Source organism: Chelon labrosus, assembly GCF_963514085.1.
Source record: "Chelon labrosus genome assembly, chromosome: 9".
NCBI classification, from domain to species: Eukaryota; Metazoa; Chordata; class Actinopteri; order Mugiliformes; family Mugilidae; genus Chelon; species Chelon labrosus.
In genome coordinates, this window is record NC_140359.1 from 29,995,491 (window position 1) to 30,021,044 (window position 25,554).

A 25,554-nucleotide genomic window follows, 5' to 3' on the forward strand; every position below is an offset into this window, starting at 1 on the left:
GCCTGAGGAGAAACAGGGAGCAGAAGCACCACTTAATCCCAGCTCCATCTCCTGTGTGGACAGCTGAAGGCCACTTTGATCAGGCTGCTAATTCAGCACAAACAACAAACACATTCTCACTGAACCAAAGCGGTCAGCAGCCTTTAGAGGTGATGGATGACCTCTAAGTACATGTTTGTTGTTTGAGCCGACGTTGAAGTTTGGAGCGAGACGTCTGAGAAGAGCACGCCACAATTCAAAACTCCCAAAAAATATATCTCAGCTCAAACTGACTGTCAGGACATTTTAATAAGTAGAAGAAGATGATCAGGGTCACTGTAAAAAAAACACAAAAAAACATGTTTGGGTTTATGACTTTTGAGATTATAATCAAAATGGCCTCCCGCCATATAATGAACTGTATTAATAAATGAAATGAAATAAATGATATATATAATCGCAGCTGTAAAGTCACATGTTCATTAGGCCTGTCACCATAACACATTTTGCTGGACGATATATTGTCCCACAATTTATTTTCAATAAACCATATTATTGTCAACATTATTTTGAGACCATGTTTTCACTAATGTAATGATAATATCATAATAAGTACACCCTTTCAAAAACAATAAACTTTTATTTCTCAGGAGTATTTAACACTGTAACTGGAATGTCAAGAACTTTTAAATCTCCTAAATAAATAAAACAGACGTAATGTAGTGAACTCCACTCTCTGTGAGCACACACCATTTTACTGTTTGGTTTCTATTTACGTCTCAGTGAGTGTTGACTGTCGGGGTGAAGGCTCCTCTGACTCAAGAGCTGCAGGTTTTTATTCTCAGCTGTAAAACTGGACTGGATGCTTGTGTTTCAGGTACAAGTTGGTTGTATCAGCTTTTTCCGTTGCCGCTACTTTCAAACAAATACGACGTACTGGCTCGTCCGTGTTAATGGACTCACCTTGTTGATTGGGTTTAAATCCCAGATGTTCCCACACTGGGGCTGTGGCGTTCTTCTCTTAAATCATCTCTTTTATTCCTACATATTTCTACTGGTGTTACCTTACTCTTACTGTTTGGTAGAGAGACGAGGAAAACAAACACGTATGCACATGGCAATATATGGAGGCTGGAAAAATGATCGAGTTCGTTTTCATTTATCGTGCGATTAATTGATTTATTGATTATTGCGACAGGCCTAGTGCATATATTTATGTTATATATATATATATATATATATATATGTGGTATATTCATTTAGTTTTTTATAATTTGTCATAGCAGCTTCTAAACATGTTTATGGAATATTTCTCTCATCTCAACTGGCTCCTACCATATAAGTTTTAACAGTTTATATAAAGTCTACTTCCCACTAAAAATATTGATGTAAACTGGGAAGAAGATGCAAAGTTCCAGAAACATTGTGACTAAAGAGACTGAGATGATTTATGCAACTTTATGAAAACCTGTTGTTTGAATTTAATAAAGACAAAAAAGAAAAAAGAAAATTATTTTATAAAAATTCAAATTCAGTCTTTGAAAACAATCGCTTTATGAACCTCCTTTAACATTTTTATATAAATTACTACACTTGTTATTTTTATACTTGAACCGTTTATCTGAACATTATTTATTATTATTCTTTTCAGTTTATTTCGGTTGATTTATACATTTAAATGTGACGTCTTCGGGCCTCCATACCTGCCCTCAGCGCTTTAGCCGCTATTAGCCGCTATTAGCCGCTAACTAACCAGCTAGCTACTTCAAACTGGTCTTCGTGAGTTCACCTGCTAACGACAGTCTCGGTACTGAACGGCGAACCGTGGCCCGGTGCCGCCACTCAGTCAGTCGGTAAATTTACCGGATGATTAGCTTTAGCCTAGCTAGCGTATTAGACTCTGGTCGCCATAGCAACCCGACGCTACGCAGCGCCTGTAGCTTTTAGCGGTGACTTCAAACCTGTACACAGTCAATGCTTCAAACATAGTTAGCTAACAGCTCGCGCATCGGTCTAACCGCCGTCCCAGAACAGTGAACGTAACATCTGTCGGTGATCCGGTAACTTTACCTTCACTCAGGTTTGCTGACAACCGGTGGCCGGGCTGGGTTAGTTAATCCTCCGTGTCCATGGAAACCGGCAGACACAAAGCGGGTTACCCGTTAACGTTACCTTCTTCCGGGGAACGTTTGTTTGACTGAAGACACGGCGACACTGAAAAATCCTACATTTCCCTGAAGAGTCCGCTGTCTGTGGACCGAGCCGCAGGTGGATGCTGCCTTCACGGACCCCGGCTCTTAGAGTTGTGGCTCATTCAGATTGAACACTGTGTATGGAGGTAGCTTCAGGGAGCAGGACATACAGGAATTATTAGATAATTAACTAATATTAAGTAAACTAAATTACATATTATAATATTTTCATTTTCGTTATTAAATTACTTAATACATATATTGCAAATCTCAACTTATGTATGAATCAATTTATTTATATATATATTAATTAGTTAGTAGTTATATAAACTTACAGCAGACAAAACTTAATGTGTTTAAACTAGAATAGTATTTATTTATTTATTTATTTCAACATTGATTTATTTTTTGTTCATTTATTGACACAAAGAAAAAAGAAACAAAATCATTTTTAATTCGATTTTATTATGTCAAATGATTTATAACGACATGTTGAACAGTTTGAACCTTTATTGTCACATTATGAAACAAACACATTTACATCTAGACAGTCAGCTGATAACGTCACGGTGAATCAGGAACAGCCAAACAGCTGCAGCTCCAGAGCCAGCCCACCCAGCGCCGAACACTCGGCGCTGCAGTCCTTAGGCCACGCCTCCACCAGGGCGTCCGAGTCCAGAGGAAGACGATACCTGCACCAACACACCACAGCGGGTCAGCACCACAATAAAAAGAGAAGAAGAGGAAGAGAGACAGAGAGAGAGACTGACTTGAAACCCTGGGCGAGCGCGACCTCTGACCCGCTGGTTCCCATCACCAGGTACTGTTTGTTGTGCTGGATGTCCACCCCGCTGCAGGTGGCCTTCTTCACCAGCTCCACCTCCGTACCTTGAGCCACTGCCTCCAACTCCACACCTGGAGACACCACAAACACACAAACAACAAATCTGAGGAAGAAAAAAACTCAACTAGGAGCTGAAGAGGCTAAAAGGCAACGAGACTCTGGACTCCTTCATTTTATTTCACCTCGTGGACTCCTCCCAGCCAGCGCTGTCCAACATTCACACATTTAATCCTGCAGACTCGCTCCACTCACCTGAGGCCTCACGTACAAAGACTTGAGTGGATTTCCTTCTAAAACGTATTTGATCTACCTGGCTGACATGAGGATAACTCCGCCCACACAGCTGGCATGGCTCTGCTCAGGGTCGACCGGTCGGACTAATAGTTTTCACATTGATGACAGTTTCCCAGCATCATCACCTCTAAGTGTCTCCAGAGGACCAACAGCTGTAGAAGCCAGCGTACGCCAGACATGACGTTGGTGAAGGAACGGACAAGTTCACGGACATTTACCTCTGATACCTCTGAACTTTTACGTGAACGAGAACGTACGGAACGTTTTTGTACGCACGCAGCCTCCGTACATGAGGCCCCAGGTGTTTAAAGTTCTCACCTACATCCGGCCTCTTCAGGACTTCCTCTACGGTGGCCGTGTAGGTCAGAAAGTCTCCTTCTGGTGTAGAAGACTTCACCACCAACCTGTAGGCTGCAGCAGGCACACAAACGCCCTCTTATTATTATTATTATTATTGTTATCATTGTTATTGTTAGTATTATTATTGTTGTTGTTGTTGCCATGGAGATTGTTTACCAGATTGTCAGCTACACTGTAAAAACTGATTTCTGTGAATTATTATTTGACTCATGCCACAACCAACTCAGAAATAAGACCTGTGATCAGCTGATCATCAGCTGATGTTGTACATGTTCAGACTGACATCGTTGTCATGGTAACCAGTGCTGTAGTTCAGGTGTCTCTCACCGTATCTGATGCGTGGTTGACATATCTCCGCTTTACGATCGTCTTCTGTCAGAGTCGAGTCCACCTGTCCTCTGTAGGCCGCACACGCCGCTACACAGCAACCACACATTAGCACCATGCTAACAATGCATTAACAACATGCTAACAACACGTTAACATGACACTAACAACACGCTAACAACATGTTAACACGCTAACAACACGTTAACATGACACTAATTACATGCTAACAACATGCTAACATGCTAACAACATGCTAACAACACGTTAACATGACACTAATAACACGCTCCAGTAAGTAAAGAGTAAACAGGGCGGGGCGTTACCTAACATGCACTGACACTGGTCGCCCACACAGAGGCGCTGTAGCTTCTGCTCCTGGAAGGAGAACTGTTTGGTGCACAGGCTGCCTGCAAAGACAAAGACAAAGACAAAGAGACGTTTCATCTGTTCACAGGATTATTTAATGTTTTTATTAACAAGCTGCTGCCTCTGAGACTGTAATATTCCATGATGTTCCATGCTATGCTTTTATTCTGAAACTCCAGTACCGGAGTAGAATGTTACAAATGTATGTCCATGGTTACTGTTGCCGGAGTGATAAAAGAAATAAAGAGTAGCGGAGCTACAGACAGCTACAAAGTTACGGTGCTGGTATCCGGTTTGTCGTACAGGATAGATTATTAACAGTGTGAGTAGTCTATCGCAACATGGTGTCAGAGACTAGTCGCTAGACTACGGACCCGCCGCGTAAAAAAAAAAAAAAAAAAAAAAAAAAAGGAAGACGTGAAAAAGTGTCGGTGAAAGTGTGTCGCTGAAAAGAAAAAAAACAACGGTAAGAAGAAATGGAAGCCTTCGGTGTTCCTACCCCCAAAATGGATTGGGACTCGACCAATTTACCGGATGGATGGCGGAGATTTCGACAACACGTCGAGCTCATGTTTACCGGACCACTTAAGGCAAAGTCAGAAGAGGAGAAATGCAGCTTTCTTCTGCTGTGGATCGGTGATAAAGGACGCGACATCAGCAACACTTGGACACTAACGGCTGACGAGGCGAAGACGTTAAAGACGTACTACGACAGATTCACGGAGTACCTCACCCCTAAAGCAAACCCCATCTTTGCCAGGTACAAGTTCCATGAGAAGACACAAGGAAGCAGTGAGTCTTTTGAACATTTTGTGACTGAACTGAAGTTGCTTGTGAAGGACTGTGGCTACGCAAACAGTGATGAAATGGTCAGGGACCGTATAGTGTTCGCCACCAACTCACCTAGAGTGCGAGAGAAGTTGCTTAGCAACGGACCGGAGCTGACGCTGGAGAAAGCAATAGACATAGCGCGCTCCCATGAACTATCACAAGCACAGTTAAAGGCTATGGCAAATGAATGTCAAGTGCATGCAGTCCACCACAAGATGGTAAAGCCAGGGGCCAGGAGAGGTGCTAGTAACAAGGCAAATGACTACCAGAAAACTCAGGAGAAAGCCTGTAGTATGTGCGGAGGAAACCACAACTACACAGCAGAGTGCCCTGCAAAAGGCAAGCAGTGTATGAAGTGCAAGAAGTTCAACCACTATGCAAGAGTGTGTAAAACAAAGCCTCAGACTCAGAATAGAGGAAGATACAAGAACGTTCACACTGTTGAAGAGGTCGATGAGGACTACGATTCTGAGCTGTATGTGGACACTGTTACTGCAGAGGAAGAGGATGAGGAAAGTGCATATACAGACATCGGACTGGGACCACAGAACCGACAGCTGAAGTTCAAGCTGGACACTGGAGCTCAAGCCAGCATAATCCCAGCCGCTGTCTTTGCCACGCTCATGCCCAAAACACAGTTAAAAGCCCCAGATCATAGGTTAACAGGCTATGGGGGACACTCACTTGAAGTGAAAGGCTACTGCAACATAGAAGGGAGGTATAAAGAGAGGTCAACCATCCAGAAGTTCTATGTAGTGAACTGTAATGGCCCCCCTATCCTAGGCTTCAGAGCATGTAAAGCGCTAGGGCTAATTAAAGTAATATATGCAGTGAGCAGTGACAAAGAGAGAACCACTCAGTCAGACAACATTTTTAGTGAGTATGCAGATGTTTTTAAAGGCATCGGCACATTCCCAGGTGAATGTAGTTTCACTATTGACCCAGAGGTAGCACCAGTGGTTTGTCCACCACGCAGAGTACCATTTGCACTAAAAGATCGTCTAAAAACAGAGTTAGACAACATGGAGAGAGAAGGCATAATCTGTAAAGTAACTGAGCCTACACAGTGGGTTAATGCCTTAGTAGTGTGTGAGAAACCAAAGACAGGCAAGCTTAGAATATGCCTGGACCCAAGACCCTTAAATAAGGCAATAATGAGGCCACACTACCCCCTACCCACACTTGAGGATGTAACATCCAAGTTAACAGGGGCAAAGTTTTTCAGCATCTTAGATGCGAGATCAGGCTATTGGGCTATTAAGTTAAGCGAGGAGTCATCGCTACTCACCACATTTAACACTACATGCGGTAGATATCGCTTTCTCAGGCTACCCTTTGGCATTGTATCAGCCCAAGATGAGTTTCAGAGGCGAGTAGATGAGACATATGAAGGCCTTAGGGGCGTGGCTGGGATAGTTGATGACATCGTTGTTTTTGGAAAAACAAAGGAGGAACACGACCGCAACCTCAGAGCAATGCTCAGCAGGACCAGAGAGCGAGGAATGAGACTGAATCCCGAGAAGTGTCGCATCTGCGTTCCTGAAGTGAGCTACTTTGGACATAGGCTGACAGCAGACGGCCTAAGACCAGACCCACTTAAAGTGAAAGCAATCAGAGAGATGTCACCGCCCAAAAGTGAGGCAGAGTTGGACACTGTTCTTGGTATGGTGACTTACTTAGCTAGGTTTGCTCCCAATCTATCTGAGGTAACAGCACCACTAAGACAGCTACTGAAGGAGGACACAGAGTTCAAGTGGAACAATACACACGAGAGTGCATTCCAGCGGATGAAGGAGATCATCACAGCGGAGCCAGGGCCGGTGTTGGCCTACTTCGATCCTGAAAAAGAAGTGACACTGCAAGTAGATGCATCAAAAAATGGCCTGGGTGCAACCATCATGCAGGAAGGCAGGCCAGTTACATATGCATCAAAGCTGCTTAATAAGACAGAGCAGAATTACGCCCAAATAGAGAAGGAACTGTATGCAGTTTTATTTGGGTGTAGGAGGTTTCACGAGTACCTCTATGGGCGAAATGTAACTGTGGAGTCAGACCACAAACCACTGGAGTCCATACTCCGAAAACCACTAGCCCTTGCACCACCACGTCTACAGCGCATGATGCTGGCACTGCAGAAATACAGCATCACTCTCATCCACAAGCCGGGCAAGGAAATCCCGGTGGCCGACACATTGTCCAGGAAGTCCATGGATGATGAGGACAGCTCACTATCTGAAGCTATGGAGACTCAGATACACACAGTCATCAGTGCAGCACCTGTAAGCGCAGACAGGATGAACGACATCAGAACAGCAACTGCTCAAGACGAGCAACTGTCCACTCTCAAGCAGGTCATCTGGTCAGGCTGGCCGGAGACAAGAAAAAAGTGCCACCCACATGTCAGTGAGTATTGGAACCACCGTGATGAAATCACTGAGGCTGAGGGCATCCTTCTAAAAGGTGAGAAGATCATCATTCCACACAGCCTCAGACCTCACATGTTACGCTGCATACACACTGGACACTTTGGAGTGGAGAAAAGCAAGCACAGAGCACGGGACGTTATGTTTTGGCCAGGCATGAGTCAGCAGATAGAAGAAATGGTTAAACAATGTGACATCTGCCAAACACACCGCAGCGCCAACACAAAGGAGCCCATGCTCTCACATGAGATTCCAGAGAACCCGTGGGAGACTGTAGGAACAGACCTATTCTCATGGAACTCAGAGAACTATATAGTGATCTGTGACTACCTCAGCAGGTACTTTGAGGTAGAACGCCTAACACACATCACCACCAATGCTGTCATTCACAGAATGAAAGCAGTATTTGCAAGGCATGGCATCCCAAAAAAAGTGATTAGTGACAACGGGCCATGCTACCGCTCACATGAGTTTAAACAATTTGCAGACTCATGGGGATTCCAGCATGTCACCTCAAGCCCACATCATCCGCAGAGCAACGGCCTTGCAGAAAAGACTGTTCAGACTGCGAAGCGGATCTTCACCAAGGCCAAGGAGGACAAGAGAGACCCGTACCTCAGCCTGCTGGAGTACAGAAACACTCCAGTTGATGGACTCAAATCACCAGCTCAAATCCTGATGAGTCGCAGGCTACGCTCCATCCTGCCCAACACAACTCAACAACTACGACCTCAGGTAACCGCCCAGGACACTGTACGAGCAAGGAGAGAGAGCTGCCAACAGCGCCAAAAAGAGCACTACAGCAGATCTACAAAACCCTTATCACCACTACATGCCGGGGCACCCATCCGTTTCCAGCAAGGAGATGGCACATGGAAACCAGCAACAGTCATCCAACCAGCTGAAACACCACGTAGCTACCACATCAGAACTGGCGATGGACAGACTTTCAGGCGCAACCGACGTCATCTGATCAACAACAACACACCTGTCATACAGCAGCCAGAGATCAGTGAGGACGACGCTGGACGAGACACAGAAAATGAACAGCAACAACCTGTGTCTGTGAGTGAGCCAGATCACTCGGGGCCTTATCGTACCAGATACGGCCGTGTGATTAAGCCAAGGAAAGCCTTTGACTTATAAACTAACTTATTTGAAAAAAAAAAAAAAAAAAAATGTATGTCATGTTGCTGTGAAATTGAATATTGCATTTTGAATGAAAATTGAATTTGAATATGCATCTAAACGAAAATGAATGAATTTTTAACTTGTGTTTTGAAAAAAAAAAAAAAAAAAAATGTCCTTGAAAGAATAAGACACATTTGGTATGTGGATGTTCCTAAACATCACAATAGAACATTTGTATGGAACACTTGAGATAGCAGCATAGGCTACTGTGTTATTTGATGTAGTCAAAGTATTTATTATATTTGTTATTTGTGACTTGCATATGCACAGCTTATTTTTTTTGTTGAAGGGAGATGTAATATTCCATGATGTTCCATGCTATGCTTTTATTCTGAAACTCCAGTACCGGAGTAGAATGTTACAAATGTATGTCCATGGTTACTGTTGCCGGAGTGAGGGAAATAAAGAGTAGCGGAGCTACAGACAGCTACAAAGTTACGGTGCTGGTATCCGGTTTGTCGTACAGGATAGATTATTAACAGTGTGAGTAGTCTATCGCAACAGAGACCAAACCCAGGACATGTGTCTTTTGACTCTAGGAGCCATGTCCAACCTAGACTCTCTCTGCTCTGCTAACTGATGCTAACTGATGCTAACTGATGCTAACAAAGAGAGAACGTGGAGCTTATTTTATTCAGATGTCATAGTGAAGGCTCGTTTAGGTCGTTAAACTCCCAGCATGCACTGCAGGTCCTGACTCTTACCTTTGTCCTGGAGCTCGCTGACACTGAACAGAGACTCAGTGACTCCGCCCACTGTGAACGTGGTCCTGACCCGAAAACCAACGCACAGGAAGGTGCTGGAGGGAACCTGACAGGAAGAGACACATTCATTACTGGACATGAGAGGACCTGGTCTTTAGATCAATGATCAGACAGGAATGAAGGACACTGTCTCTCGTTGGACGTGGTCATGACTCACAGTGTCCATCTGGATGATCACGGTGCTGCCCTGGAGCTCGTAGTGAGAGACGACCGGTTCATCAGCGTCTCTGAACTGAAACAGATTCAAGTCATTGATCAGACCCAAGCCCAGAGACACTGTCCTCTACAGAGACATTGTCCCCTACAAGTCTACCTCACCGGTCTCAGGTCCTCCAGGTGAGCCTCCACACCTGTCGGTAGCTGGATCTTCATCACGGTCAGACCAGACTCTGTGAAGACCTCGTTGGGAGGAGGTTTATACCTGAAACATAAAGTCCACAGCGTCCATGTCCACGTCCATGTCCACCAGCTACAGAGTCTCTGTCAATTATTAATGATCAGTTTTCTTACTTCACACAGGCGACCAGGTGAGGGGACGTCACGGTGGGATCTGAGGACGAGAACCAACAACGTCACCATGGAGACACAGGGATCTGAACTAAATGAGTCTGAAGACAGAGGGACATGGAGACGTGGAGACAGATGGACATGGAGACATGGAGACAGAGCGACATGGGGACAGAGGGTCATGGAGACAATGAGACAGAGGGACATGGAGACATGGAGTCAGAGGAACATGGGGACGTGGAGACAGAGGGACATTGAGACAGAGGGACATGGAGACGTGGAGACAGATGGACATGGAGACATGGAGACAGAGCGACATGGGGACAGAGGGTCATGGAGACAATGAGACAGAGGGACATGGAGACGTGGAGACAGATGGACATGGGGACGTGGAGACGTGGAGACAGAGGGGCATTGAGACAGAGGGACATGGAGACGTAGAGGCGTACTGTCAGAGACGTCGGCCCCGGACACCTCGATGCTGGTGTCAAAGTGACATCTGGTCTGCGTGGACGCCGTGGTCTGGTAGTAAACCGTCTTCAACTGGAAACACAGGACGAGGTGAAAGGCATTCTGGGAAGATTCCTGGAGCCAATTAGAATGAATGAAGGAAGAGAACTAAGCCCCACCCACCTTCACACTGGACACGCCCTTCCCAAAACCTGTGTACACGCTGATGTCATCATTCTTCGTTATCTAGGAGACGGAAGAAAACAGTAGAAGAAGAGAAAGAAGAGAAGAAGACATGTCTCACTCTGTCCCTGTCTGTCTCACCAGGATGGGCGTGGCCACAGGATGGGTCTGGTTGATGAGGACGGATCCCAGCCGTCCCTTCCTCTTGTAGCGGATGATGATGTCCTGATCGAGGATGGCCCGAGACATGAGGCTGCTGTACTCCGTCACCGCCTCCAGCGTCAACGCCAGGTCCTGAGGGAGGTCAAAGGTCACCAGAAAAAAATCTGTTTGTTTCAGGAATGTCCCCCCATGTTTTAGTGGACCCTGTCCAGAGGGGACATTGTTACCTGGACTGAGTAGAAACCCTGTCCATAGTGCTGATCCTGTGTCAGCCAGGACAGGATGGGTGTGGCATAGTGGACCCTCCCCTTTAAGACAAAAGACACAAGGTTGGACAGACTACAGAGACACTGTCCTCTACAGAGACAGGAAGTACAGATAATAAAAACAGGAAGTAGCGTCACCTTGAGCAGGACGGTCAGGAGGACGTACGCTGTCATCTCCAACGTCTGACCACTGGATTCATCTGGTTTCAGCCAACCAGCCTCTGTGGATTCCTGCCAGTACCTGAGGACAGCGGGGTGACCTGGACAGAGACAGTGTGTCCATCAGCTTGTGTCCATCCTGGTGGACCGTTAGTGACTGTTAAGAGGACAGACACCTTTCTGCCGGGCCTTCTTCTCCAAGCCGTCCATCAGCTGGAAGGCCATGATGTCGTTGGCGTCGTACAGGGTCAGAGCGTAGGCCGCCACGGAGCGCACATACAAGCTCTTCACCTCCAGGGCATGCTGGGAAATGTAGTCCGCTGCTGATCTCATGCTGGTCTCTTGGAACTGCGCGAGGAGAAGAGATTTGAGGGGAGGTCATGTGATGTAAAGGGAATTATGGGATGCGTGGCGTGGGATCAGTTCTCACTTGGAGCTGCAGGATCGGGTCTTGGATCCTCGTCGCTCGGTACAAGGCGATCAACACGAAGGATGTCAGGTACACCGACCGATCGACGCCACCAGCCGCCTGCAGGAAACAAAAAACATGCAAAAATCAAGAGACGAGGACGAGGAAGAGGAAGAGGAAGAGGAGGAGGAGGAAGAGTGTCTTGACCATGGCTTTGTTGGGTTTGATGGAGGATGTGTCGATAAAGGATCCGTCCCTTTGCTGAGTCTTGTAGATCAAATAGGACACTGACTCTGAGAGAGACTGATGACTGACAGAGACGATGTCGTCCGCCATCGACAGAGTCTTCACCACCAGAGCTGTCAACCTGAAAACATCATCAGGACAATCAGCAGGTAAACGTCTACAACTATATCAGTTACTTTAGCTCTCAGCTGTTTTTGGATTTAATGAAATATTGAGACAGAAAAAGAAACTCTGACATGATGACTGAGAAACTCAATGTTTGTCTGCCTGTTCTCTCTGTTAGCTGAGGCTAGCTGGTTAGCTGAGGCTAGCTGGTTAGCTGAGGCTATTGATGCTTGGTATCAATGGAGAGTAGTAAAATGACAAGTGATGGAGCGCGGCGTCACATGACCTGAACCCAGCTGAGATGGTTCTGGACGGGTTGGACCACAGAGTAAAGCCAACAAGAGCTCAACTCCTCTGGGAACTAGTTCTGGACTAGTCCAGGTGATTAGATCTAAAATCTAAAACATAATCAGACATGTGTTGATGTCCTCAGTATTAATCTAATCATTAATAAAAACATTAAATGAGAAAATTTGTCCAAATCGTAGAATGCTGCTCTGCTGTTGTTCAGGGTCAAACCTCCAGTTAAACCCACTAATGAATGAATGAATGAATGAATGAATGAATGGCCGGGGGTGTGACTGGAGCTGAGGTACCAGGTGCTGGGTTCTCTCTTCATCCACATGCTGTAGCTGGAGTCTCCACCTCTGAAGGAGCTGATGCCGACCAGACCTGAACACAAACACTCCGTTAATGAACGCTTCTTTCTTCCCGTCCCGTCTCTTGAACGCCTCCTCACCCTCCTTGATCTTCTGTCTCATGTCGGCCGAACTCTTGTCGATGTTCCGTCCCAGCACGTCCCAGCTACGGGTTTTCTCCAGGTACTGGTACACCTGGATGAGAGGGAGGAGCCCGGCGAGCTCCGCCTCCGCAGAGCCGGCCGGCAGGTTGATGAGCTGTCGGAGGCCGTCGGGGTTGTTTATGATGGAGACAGCTTCACCTATAACCTCCCCTGGAACAGAACACATCCACCTTCAGACATGGTCCCATCTCATCATCATCTCATCATCTCATCTCATCTCATCATCATCATCTCATCTCATCTCATCTCATCATCATCTCATCTCATCTCATCTCATCATCATCATCTAATCATCATCATCTCATCTCATCTCATCTCATCATCTCATCTCATCTCATCTCATCACATCATCATCTCATCTCATCTCATCTCATCTCATCTCATCATCTCATCTCATCTCATCTCATCATCTAATCATCATCATCTCATCTCATCTCATCTCATCTCATCATCTCATCTCATCTCATCTCATCACATCATCATCTCATCTCATCTCATCTCATCTCATCTCATCATCTCATCTCATCTCATCTCATCTCATCTCATCATCTCATCTCATCTCATCTAATCATCATCATCTCATCTCATCTCATCATCATCTCATCTCATCATCATCTCATCACCATCATCATCTCATCTCATCTCATCTCATCTCATCTCATCATCTCATCTCATCTCATCTCATCTAATCATCATCATCTCATCTCATCTCATCATCATCTCATCTCATCATCATCTCATCTCATCATCATCTCATCATCATCATCATCTCATCTCATCATCATCATCATCTCATCTCATCATCTCATCATCTCATCTTCTCATCTCATCATCTCACCATCTCACCATCTCATCTCATCTCATCTCATCATCTCATCATCTCATCTCATCTTCTCATCACATCATCACATCATCTCATCATCTCATCATCTCATCTCATCTTCTCATCACATCATCTCATCATCTCATCATCTCATCTCATCTTCTCATCACATCATCTCATCATCTCATCTCATCTCATCTCATCTTCTCATCACATCATCACATCATCTCATCTCATCTCATCTCATCTTCTCATCACATCATCACATCATCTCATCATCTCATCTCATCTCATCTCATCTCATCTCATCTTCTCATCACATCATCACATCATCTCATCTCATCTTCTCATCACATCATCTCATCATCTCATCTCAACTTCTCATCACATCATCACATCATCTCATCATCTCATCATCTCATCTCATCTTCTCATCACATCATCTCATCATCTCATCATCTCATCTCATCTTCTCATCACATCATCTCATCATCTCATCTCATCTCATCTCATCTCATCTCATCTTCTCATCACATCATCACATCATCTCATCTCATCTCATCTCATCTTCTCATCACATCATCACATCATCTCATCATCTCATCTCATCTCATCTCATCTCATCTCATCTCATCTTCTCATCACATCATCACATCATCTCATCTCATCTTCTCATCACATCATCTCATCATCTCATCTCAACTTCTCATCTCATCTCAACTTCTCATCATCTCATCTCATCTCATCACATCATATCTCATCACATCTTATCTCATCTCATCTCATCATCATCGCATCATCATCATCATCATCATCATCATCATCTCATCTCATCTCATCTCATCTCACCGTTGATAGTCAGCATTCTCTCCACGACTGAGTTGGGAACCATGTTTGCCGGTGGTTTGTTCTTCAGCTCCACGTTTCTCTTCTCCGTCCCTACAACAGAACCAGCCCTGAACAGACTGACCTCATTAAACTGAGCGGTGGGATCATAGCAGACCTCAACGTACCATAGACTCCCTGTGGGTCCAGAGTCCCAGCAGAGTACTCCTCCTGTCTCACTCCTTCAGGCTGCAAACAACATTAAGACTGAATGTTAGGAAAAGTGTTTTAGAGGAGTCAGGAAGTATCCCTGGATGGAGATCTCTAATGCAGTCATTGGTTTTGTTATTTCCATTCTTCTGATTTGATCCACATTTACATCTGGAAGCTAGCCTGGATGCTAGCCTGGAAGCTAACCTGGATGCTAGCCTGGAAGCTAGCCTGGAAGCTAGCCTGGATGCTAGCCTGGATGCTAGCCTGGAAGCTAACCTGGATGCTAGCCTGGAAGCTAGCCTGGAAGCTAGCCTGGAGTAGCATCATGTTTATCTGGAGTCTCTCTGTTGGAAACTGATTCTAGCAACGATGTGCTGGGCCAGTCAGATAAAAGGTTCAAATGAACAAAAGTTAACTCAGTTTATATGGTTAGCTAAATGTATTTATTAATAAGTTAAAGGTAATGGACTAAAGCTGATGTGATGGAGGAGGTTTGTGTCTGAGTTCATCACCACCTTCCTCCAGGTACCCACCACCACTCGTAGCTTCTTCTCCAGGATGTCTGCTTTTCGACGGTAGGTCCTCAGGGTGAAGGTCAGGGTGTGTTCTCCAGGCTCCAGGCCCAGCAGGGTGAACGTCACCTTGTCCACCCCCTCTGCAGACAGGTAGCGCCAGGTACAGGCCGTGGAGTGCTGCCCATCGTCGGTGGGCAGTGAATGCAGCAGACAGATGGCCGGGCCGACGGTCAGCGTCACACAGTACTGACACAGGTAGAAAGTACTTCATCATTTACATAGCTCTGATATTCTTGACAGCATTTATAAAAATATTACATTTTATTTTACCACACATCTTCATATCCATATTATATTAGTATATTGTTTAGTATTGTACATTTTATGTACAGTTTTATACGTTCTACCTCACTACACTATACACTACACCAGTTCCTCCTCTCTCTGTGTAAAGATTCAATTCAGTTCAATTCAATTTTATTTATATAGCGTCAATAACAAGACGCTTTACAAAACCCGGCCTGAAACCTCCAGAGCAAGCCTGAAGGCGACCTTGAGCAGAACCAGAACCAGAACCAGAACCAGCTCATAAGGAGGAACCCATCTGTCTAAGGAGAGTTAGATCCATCCCAGTAAAAACATTCCTCTGATGAACTGAATGAAGAGACGCCAACAACCGGGAGAAGAAAAAAACTCAGATCTGATCAAACTATCAAATATACATGTGAGGATTGTTTGAGCTGTGTTGATAGGTCTGAGCCAAGATGGCGGCCGGTCGGTGCATTTTGTTTTTTTATTTTTCAAATTTACTTTTAAAACCAGTAACAAACAAAACTGAAAAGTAAAGAAACCTTCATTTGATTGTGTAGTCTAAAAGGAAGAAGTTAATATTAGACTATAGGTTCTTTCTACTAACGTAACCAGAGAGGATCATGGGATATGTAGTTGAGTGTGGCTCCTACCCTGATTCTGTCCTCCTGCCGGTTGTAAACTGAGCCGCTGAGCTCCAGCTGCTCTCCTCTGACGACCTGATAGGGCAACGGGACGTCAACGCTGAGCGGCAGACTGACCGACACCTGGACCGGCTCAGCAACACAAATACCTGGAGGAGACAGTTTCATCCAACTTTATCGACAGATGGATGATAAACAGTCACATGTACCTTGTCCACATGTACACCGATCCATTAACCCCGACCTCCCAACGTTTAGCCGCTGATCCAACTCAGTCTCTGATGTTCCTATTCAAAGCCCAACCCCCCATCGGTCTCTGAGAACTGAAGACTTCCACCAGACGTCTCCTTGTGCCTCGTTGTTTTTGGGGTAAACGAGAACCTTCACAGACACGACCCTCTTGTATTCAATCAACCCAGTGAAACAAGCAACATAACATTTTGGTGTGGTATGTTTGTCACAGAAACAACCAACGATCACCAGAGAAACCATATTCATGGTGAAGCACGGAGGTACCAAGATCATTCAGGTTCAGGTTCAGGTTCAGGTTACTTTATTGGTACCCATAGGTAAACTAGGTTTACAGTCTAAGAGGCAGGACATCCTTCACATCCTTCACAAACCAGATCGGCAAAGTCCATGAACTGAAGTCAAGACAAAAACATGTTCTAGGTCTGAGTAGAATAAAGAAGCTCACCGTCAGGGAACATGCCAACGGCCTTGATGTCCCAGGTGGTGAGAGAGTCTGGTAGAGTTTTACCGATCGGCGTCAGGCCTGATCTAAAAACAAAATAATAACATCATAAACTCACAGGACGTCCCATCCAGGGCTACTCTCTACCAGCTTGATCCAAACATCAGCTCATGTGAATAAAAATCAACAATCAATGAACTGTTGAAGTAATGGATCATAGACTGAGCTGAACTAAAAGCTGCTGATTAAAAGTTAAACTAAACTAAAAGTAATGAATGATTAGCTGGAAGCAACAGATTATGGGGTTAGCCATCAACAGTGACCAGAATATATAAAATCAGATTAAAGTCATGGATTAAAACATAATAAATAAATAAATAAATAGCTGTAATTGTAGATCAAATGTGAACTACATTGATGGATACGTCTGTAGAGAAAAGGAAGTAGTTATTATTGTTTGACTGATTCTTCCGAACAAACACAGACTCAGGTGTGTTTGATTTGTTTCACCTGACCCGATGAACCTCCCACAACCAGCTCTCTGGAAAGTAGCTCCTCACCAGAGACGGAGCCTGGTCGAAGTCTGGACCCATGTCTGTAAACACAGGAAAGATCTGAGGACAGAGACCTGGACCACCTAAACTCCAGGACCTCCGTCAGTCTGAGATAAACATTTAGTCACAATAAAACCAGTGAGTTAGTCTCTGGAGTCAGACCAGATCAGTTACAGATCAGCTGTTAACTAGAGGTGATGTGTTGAATGTTCAACCTTCAGCATTAATAAACAAACGTGTCCTGGGACCAGACTCATAGCAGCATCCGTTCAGACTGACCGTGGCGTCCCAGTATCAGCGTCTCGCCATGGTCCAGTTTCTCCTGGATGAACTCACAACACTCTCTGAAGGCGTCTCTGCACAGAGGTTTGTCCCTGAACTTCTGCTCAGCAAACTGACGACAGGTGATGATCTTTGGGATGTACTTCATCCCCAGATCACAGCACGGCTTCACACGGCCGTAAGAGTTGGCTGGACGAGGACAGAAGGACACAAGGACAGAAGGACAGACACAAGGACAGACACAAGGACACAAGGACAGAAGGATGGACGTCAACAACACTGTTAAATACTTTAATATATAAAGTGAGTATAACTACATGACAGCAGCTCTCGTGATGAACAGGTGAACGTGTGAACAGAGACTGAAGCTGGTGGCTTGAACCTTTCTGTATTTTCTGCTCGTCAGTCACAGCTCGTCTGGTTCGTACCACGGCTTGACACACTTCACCTGCAACACACAAACCAACCAATCAGGGCCCTCCATTACCACCAGCCAATCAATGACAGTGACGTGTGGACGTGTGGACACGTGGACAAGTGGACAGCGTACTGCTGGTGGACGGCACGGCGTTGGCGTTGGTGATGAAGGTGAGGCCGGCCAATCGGAACACGTCTGCGTTGTCTTTGCCGCCGCCCCCTCCACAGCCCTGGTCGCTGCGCTCGATGTGACGCAGAACCTGCAGGCCACCGTACAGCGTGTCACATGACTGCTCAGGTAAATGTTTTATAGTGTTACCATGGAAACAGCAGGGTCTCTGTTTACTGTCTGTCACACAGAGAAAATAAAAACAGGGAAGCAGGATGGCGTCTGTGTTACCATGGAAACAGGGTCTTTGTAGTTGGGACGTAGGACAGAGAGGGCGGAGTCTACGGCTGACAGAGCCACCAGACCGTTCTGATTGGTCCTGATGTCCAGCTGGAGGTTGTCCTTTGGTTTGAAGCTTGTCCTTGTCCTGGGGAGGGACACAGAGGTCTGACACACACACACACACACACACACACACACAGGAAATGTTAACGAGACGAGACTAGAATGTTAGTGGACCAGACCCTGTCCTGTGATTGGATAAGGGTCATTAGCCCATGTGATCCCAGTTAGCATTAGCTTCCAGGACTAGCTAGCTGCTACTAGCCCTGTGGCTACAGATGAGGAGGAGCATCAGTGTCATGTCTCTGCAGCCTCATCACTGAGATAACGATGAAGGTAAAGACGTCTCATCTAAGAACTTTACATGAAGTCATTGACCTCTGACCTCGGACCTCTGACTGACACCTGAGTGACTGAGTGTGATCATTTACCTGGAGCCCATTGACACAATGATCTGTGACGTCCAGCCAGACGGAGTCGGCCGTCAGCTCGGACACCCCCTCCCCGTACAGGATGTAGTAGACCAGCAGCCGGATGGACGGCACCATGGACGCCGTCACCAGGAAGTTCAGCGTCTGTCTGTTGTCGGAGCTGGAGACGAACTTCTGGACGTCCCAATGAACAATCTTCCCTTTAGAGAGGATCTGAGGACAGCAGGGACATCACCGGTTACTACAGCAACAGGACAGACGTAAAAACGGTCCAGAGCGACGTCTCCTCACCAGGTAGCTGAGAGACTTGATGGGCACGTAGGAGGGCGCACCCAAGTACACCTTGATCTGAGTGTGGCGTCCCACCACCAGTCCGTGCTCCTGGATGGGGGGGTCGATGTAGAGGTAGCGCTGGTTGGGAGAGTGATAGGCCACGGCGTCCAGACTCAGACTGGCCTGGCTGGAGGAGGGCAGGTTGGGGTCGGCCGTCTCAAACTGTCAACAACAAGTAAACAACCAGAGTGATGTAAATATAACATTTAACCCCCTCCCCCCACACACACACACACACCTTCAGCGCCGCCTTCACTCCCCCTCTGGGCGTGTTACAGAAGAAGCTGGCCCGTCCATCTGATTGACTCGGGGACCTCTCAGGACAGGACAGGTCCGTCACCGCCCCGTCTTCTGTGAACAGCTGTTGCTCCACCACTCGTATTGGGACCCGGTTCACCGGCTTGTCCAGGTGATCCTTCACCACCACCTGCAGAGACGAACCAGGAAATCACCCCCCCAGATGTGGTGTGACATAATCAGTTTGAATATTAGCCACAGCACAAGGCAGCGAGCTAACCATGCTATCTGGTATAAATCTGGTTGAATCAGAAGTTGATTCGTTGCTAACGAACTAATGATCAGTAAACATTTAAAAAATAAACCATCATGGCTGAAAGTCAGCTGACGATTAGACAACACCACAGGACCTGATGATATAGGCCACGCCCACTCAGTATGTGATTGACTTCCGTTCAGATCTTATATTTAAATGTTCTGTGTTGTTTCTGTTTATGACCTGGATGTAGTAGGGCAGTCCAGGTTTGATGAAGGGGGCCGTGGACACCAGGCTCAGGCGGTACGGCGATTTGACAAACTTCACTGCAGCAAACTCTGACTCCTGAGTGATGCCACCTGACAGACAAGGTGAAGGTTAAAATGTGAGGGGCGGGGCTGGGACGGGGCCGAGGTCTGACTGGTGTCTACCTGAGCTCTCCTCCAGGAGAACAGCTATGTACAGGTAGCGCCCCACCAGGCTGGTCAGGTCTCTCGGTCCGTCGTGTTTGGACAGAACTGTCTGCATGTCCAGAGTCACTTCCACTTCACCTTTTGAGGACAGCTGAGGGACACACAACATCAGACTAACTGTAAAACTATACATGCTACTCAGAAGAAGTAAATAACCAGAGGACAGGTATTAAAGGTGAAAATGAGAGTCTTCGCATGAACTAATGCCTGGTACAGGTCAGGACACGTCTCTGTCTTACAGAGCGTTCAGTTAGGAAAGTGGAAACTACCTGACTTCAGAAGAAGAATCTAAATCTGAAGAAGAACCAATTATTGTCTTAATACTCAGTAACAGTTGATAAAGGACTTGACTGGGACGTCCCGGGTAGTCTTGGTGACTCAGTGTTCCTTACCCTCTCTCTGGTGACGTATTTGGGGATGATAAACGGAGCATCGCTGCCTCTGACGTAGCCGTAGCGCAGGAGGACCACGCCGTCAGAGACCGGAGCCCCGTGGAGATACCTGAGAGCCGACGGCAGCAGGTTTAACATGAACACGTGGTTTAAACGTCTGAACACGCTGCTGGATGCTTCACTCACCTGGCTCTGACTTTGAAGCGGAAACTGGTGAAGCTTCCATAACTGATGTAGTTTGCTTCTGGTTCCACTTGGATGGAGATACTGGGAAGAACTGACACAAGATGGAGGCAGTTCAATGATTAACAGACTCTAACTCACCGTAGAGGAACCCTCCACACTCTGTAACCTCACCGTATTCTTTAACTTCAAAGTCTGTTCTGGCGGCGGTGGTGAACTGGTCTGAATAAGAAGCTTCAATGAACCAAACACCCAACCTGGAACCACAGGAACATCACTACAAACACCTTGGACTCGTCTCCACCATCACTCAGTCATCATGTTAACTCCCTTACTTTGGTTTGATGGGGATCCTGAACGGGTTTTGCATGGATGGGATTCCATTGTTCAGATCAATCATCTGCACCATGTCCACTACCACATGATCCGGGTCCTGTCAGGGACAAACATGACTCACCTGAGAATGAATCTGATGAAAGGAACAAACATTTGAGATGACAGAAAAACCAGAGTCACCCTGAAGGTCAGGAAGACGCTGCGATTGGCCGGCCTCAGCTCCTGGTTCAGAGAGAACGCCCTCACTTTGACTGGAGACCAACACAAGAAGAAGAAGAAGAAGAAGAGCTGTGGTTTATGGGTTGATAAGGACTTATGTCTGTATTTATTGGGTTTCTGAGGACTTCATGGACCTGAACCTGAACAAGGGTTTGTGGAAAAGGACAAACTGAAGAGGACACGAATGAGGACCACCTGATTTAAGACAACCTAAGCATGGATCATCTGACTTTAAGATCAGATCAGGAACATCTGAAAGAGAAACAGCTGACTGACAATGACCACTTCCTGTTTTAATAAGGACTTCCTGAAAAGACTTCCTGACTCTAAACGTTACCAAGGACAACCCCATAGAAGACCATGTGACAATCCAGTCGACAAGGACCAGCTGTGTTCATGAGATCACATGACCTCAAGAACCAGAACCACTGGAGTTAGTACATACACCCTAGAACCCACAAATGAACCTATGACCTCTGGGAGTCAGTGGGGATCTGAGTTTCTGGGGGCTGATACTCAGATGTATGTAGTAGGACCACCTCAACCATCAGGAAGTGAGGAGCATGAAGGAGGCGGGGCCTAAACTTTGTCTCTCACCGCTCTGAAGGGGGGTGTAGAGTGGTTTGTCTGTCTGGATGAACAGGAAGCCGTTGGAGCGACTGACAGCGATCGACTGATGCTTGTTGATCTCAGGTGATATCACATGGAGGATCACACTGTTCACATGCTTATCCAGCTTCGCCGGGTCCAACTAGAGAGACGAACAGGAAGTGATTAATTAATTCATTATTATTATTAGATGAACTAGCAGCTGTTTGAGTCACATACGGATCATGTCTCACCCGGATTTTGGCGGCGGCCTGGTACTTATTCTGGTCATTGAGCGTCACGACCTCCTTAGCCAGAAGAACGTGGTCCGGAGCCATGGAGGTCTTCAGCTCGAGGTGGACCGTCACCTCGCTGGTGAAACCAAACAACTGCAGCACCACTGTCTCCACGGCGTCCAGGTGCAATGAGTGAGGAGCTGTTATCAGATACCTGAGAGACCAGACGTCCTTAATGTGACATGATCTCAGTTAGCGTTAGCTACCGAAGCTAGCTAGCTGCTACTAGCCCTGTGGCTACAGATGAGGAGGAAGGAGCATCACTGTGATGTCTCTGCAGCCTCCATCACGGTCACTAAGATAACGATGAAGGTAAAGAAGTAAGACCTTCACATCTTCACATGAAGCTGTTGACCTCTGACCTTTGACAGACACATATTTAAACAGTGGACAGTAGAGTGGCTAATGGATTAGCATCTAACATTTAGCTAAAACTGTCCATAGATGTAGTTCCTGGAATGAATCGTTCCTCTTTCCTCTGTAACGTCTGATCCAACCTTCTAAACGATCAGACATCAGCTGATCAGAGAGAAACACTCTGATTAATGTTTACGACACATAAAGTTAATGTTGTTAGGGTCAGTTTGACTAAATGTAAGAATTAGAAGTTGATAAAGATGCAATGTTGACTAAAACTATAAAAAATAAAAATGACTATAATGTGACTGAGACTAAACCAATAATGTTTGCCGACATTAAAGGATGGTTCTGTTGAAGGAGGACGCTCTTTAAAGTCGTCCAGTTTATAGTTTAACCAAAAAATAAAACAAGCTGAAACAAAGGGAACTGGATTTGTTGGGTTTCTAGGAGGCGTCTCATCCAAGTAGCCTCCTGATTACAAACTGTAAACTACAGCAGTGGCAATGACAGTAGGAGGTCGGCCCCCACCTGACCTAAAATAACTTGGACTAGCATCACATTCTTTGACGTTAGCATTAGTTAGCTTAGCTAGACTCTAGTCAATATAAACTAAAATAACTTGTTGTGGTAGCAGGTTTTTACACGTCAGCTGAAAAATATGGAGAAAGAATCGTGTAATCAACAGCTGGATGCACCAAGCTGAAAGGTCCTGGACCTTCAGACAGCACAAAGCTTTGAGCAGGAACTGTTTAGAGGGAAGACGCATGGACACTGATGTTCCTGGCCTCTCTCAGATCTACTAGTGAACCTCTAAACCACAAAGCTTCAAGCAGCTGACGCTCTGTGAGGTTTAGCAGATGATAATTAAAAGACTGACTTACGATCTGGAGTCAGCATCCGTCTTCCACCAGAGACACCACGCACACACGAGGAGGACGCTCACCTTCATCCTGAAGACGAAGGAGGAAACACACCGAGCTCAGACAGATCTCTAACTGACAAACCTGCAGACAGCAACACACAGTCAGTCCTGATTATTGATCAGCTCGTCTCTTGGCTTCTTGGATCATCAAACAACAGGACAGTTCCTGTAAGAGTGTGTTTGTTTAGTCCCAAAGGTGAGTTTACTCAGCCGGGGTTTTCTGATCTGACCCCACAGTATTGACTCTGAGGCTCCCCGTCATCAGCTCCTCTCTTTACATTAGTCAGGTTTGTTCTTTTCTTTATTTCTCTCTGTAACTAGATTATATCAGAGCATCCGTCGTAGTCTGGAGGTCGGTCCTAAGATTCCCACGGACACTAATGTTCATGTAGTAAAGTTTATCTGGAGTCTCTCTGTGGAACTGACTCTGACTGGCCAATCAGATCGTTTGGGGCGGGGCTTAATGTGGTGATGGCCAGAAGAGTAACAGCAGTCATAGATAATGTCTGATTAGTTTAAAACTAAATGTCTGCTGCTGGAGAAGTGAGAAGTTTAGAGTCTGCTATTGACAGCAAAGGACTTTGAAAGGATGAAAGGATGAAAGGATGAACTGGGACCATGATTAACAGAATATGATGTAACTAGCTGCCAGTAAATTGGTGATACGACAGGGTGTGGGCTGTTGTTTGCTATTGCCTCTAAAAGATTAGACTTTAAACCCGGGGGGGGGGGGACAGTTCAGTCCAACTATCAGCTTTATCAAAGAGGAAAGTTTTAGTCCTGAGGGGGTCTGCCTCCTGAACCCAGACTGGAGAGGGTCCTTTAGAGTCTATCCACATGATTCTACACCAACTATCCACCACATGGTGACTTACCTGATAGAATCTGAGCCCTGCATTCAGTTCATACGTGGCTCTTTGTCTCCATCTAGTGGTCTAATGGTGGTACTACACATAACAAACACAACACAGCCATCTGGTAGTGAATGTTAGCTTAGCATTGATATGTAGCATGCCTTGGTGACTGGTTTCTCTGGGGAGTTACATGTGCCTCCACTTCCTAAGCTGGCTTCGTCTTTAGCTGACATCTGTAGAGTCAGTTGGGCTCTCAAGTAGAGTTTGTATCTCTGGGGGACATAGACACCGTAACCTACCTACGTAGCCTACGTCAGTCTGACTCGCTCTGTAACAACTCCACCCAAACAGTACTCGGCACTGTCTTTCTTGCCAGTCGGGTTCATTTTTGTTTCTACTTCCTGCTTCACTTTCAACAATGGATGAGTCATACAAACGTATCTCTGAACCTCCTCAGTTAATCTTTCCTCCATGTGTTCCATCTTTATTCATCCAAAACAATCAATCCAAAAATTGCGGAGATGGAGAAGCAGCCGGAAAAACTAAAGAGGAAACACGTTACTACCAACTGGACCAATCACAGCTCTTGTGGTCTGCATCGCTGCGATGTGTAGTTACATTTTCGGGGGGGGGCGGGGGGGGGAGTGAACGTCAGGCTACAGGGCTATAGGGTCTGGCACCGTAGCCTCTGGGTCAACTTAACGCAGAAGTCTCAACAACCTGTCACATCTGGGGTTACACTCTGAACCCTCTGTCTCAGTTTCATACGTGGTCCTCTGCCTCCATCTAGTGGATTAATGATGATACTACAGGTAATAAACACAACAGCCATCTTGTAATGAACGAACCAATGATCCACAGTCTGTGAAGGTTCTCAGTCCTTCAGGTCGTGGTTTATCTCAAAGTAATCTAGACTTTAGTTTAGAGTTTCTAGAAGACGTTTCCTCTGAGGCTTCAACTGGCTCCAGTGATGTCAACTGAAGACGAAGCTAAATTAGCAGGAGCAGAGGTACACAGTTCAACCTTTGGACATTTTATTTATCCTGGACATCATCACATTCTACCATTGTGATCATTATACAAT

At 45.9% G+C, this 25,554-nt stretch overlaps 2 protein-coding genes across 2 annotated transcripts in view; both read right to left on the reverse strand.

The window, feature by feature from the left end:
* Window positions 1–2,703: 2,703 nt before the first annotated feature.
* Window positions 2,704–23,643, reverse strand: c5 (complement component 5; the record flags this gene model as incomplete). The annotated part of the gene is made up of 41 exons (XM_084552354.1): window positions 2,704–2,863; window positions 2,942–3,086; window positions 3,628–3,720; window positions 3,997–4,086; window positions 4,323–4,406; window positions 9,515–9,620; window positions 9,732–9,806; window positions 9,893–9,995; window positions 10,085–10,124; window positions 10,531–10,624; window positions 10,715–10,777; window positions 10,856–11,008; window positions 11,104–11,184; window positions 11,281–11,402; window positions 11,478–11,649; window positions 11,732–11,830; window positions 11,918–12,077; window positions 12,658–12,733; window positions 12,801–13,013; window positions 14,536–14,625; window positions 14,700–14,760; window positions 15,258–15,485; window positions 16,202–16,341; window positions 16,890–16,972; window positions 17,397–17,481; window positions 17,720–17,911; window positions 18,273–18,399; window positions 18,540–18,695; window positions 19,022–19,234; window positions 19,313–19,516; window positions 19,593–19,781; window positions 20,091–20,206; window positions 20,279–20,411; window positions 20,713–20,821; window positions 20,899–20,989; window positions 21,070–21,152; window positions 21,231–21,328; window positions 21,412–21,482; window positions 22,048–22,201; window positions 22,293–22,505; window positions 23,638–23,643. 41 exons carry the CDS (start codon window positions 23,641–23,643, stop codon window positions 2,746–2,748), a joined length of 4,929 nt encoding a protein of 1,642 aa, XP_084408480.1. The 3' UTR covers window positions 2,704–2,745.
* A 1,770-nt stretch (window positions 23,644–25,413) lies between these two features.
* Window positions 25,414–25,554, reverse strand: part of LOC311492477 (PR domain zinc finger protein 12-like) — a gene marked incomplete at its 5' end in the record, with an annotated part of 8,222 nt that continues 8,081 nt past the window's right edge. The window contains one exon of the mRNA XM_084550768.1: window positions 25,414–25,554. This exon is cut by the window's right edge and continues 2,180 nt beyond it.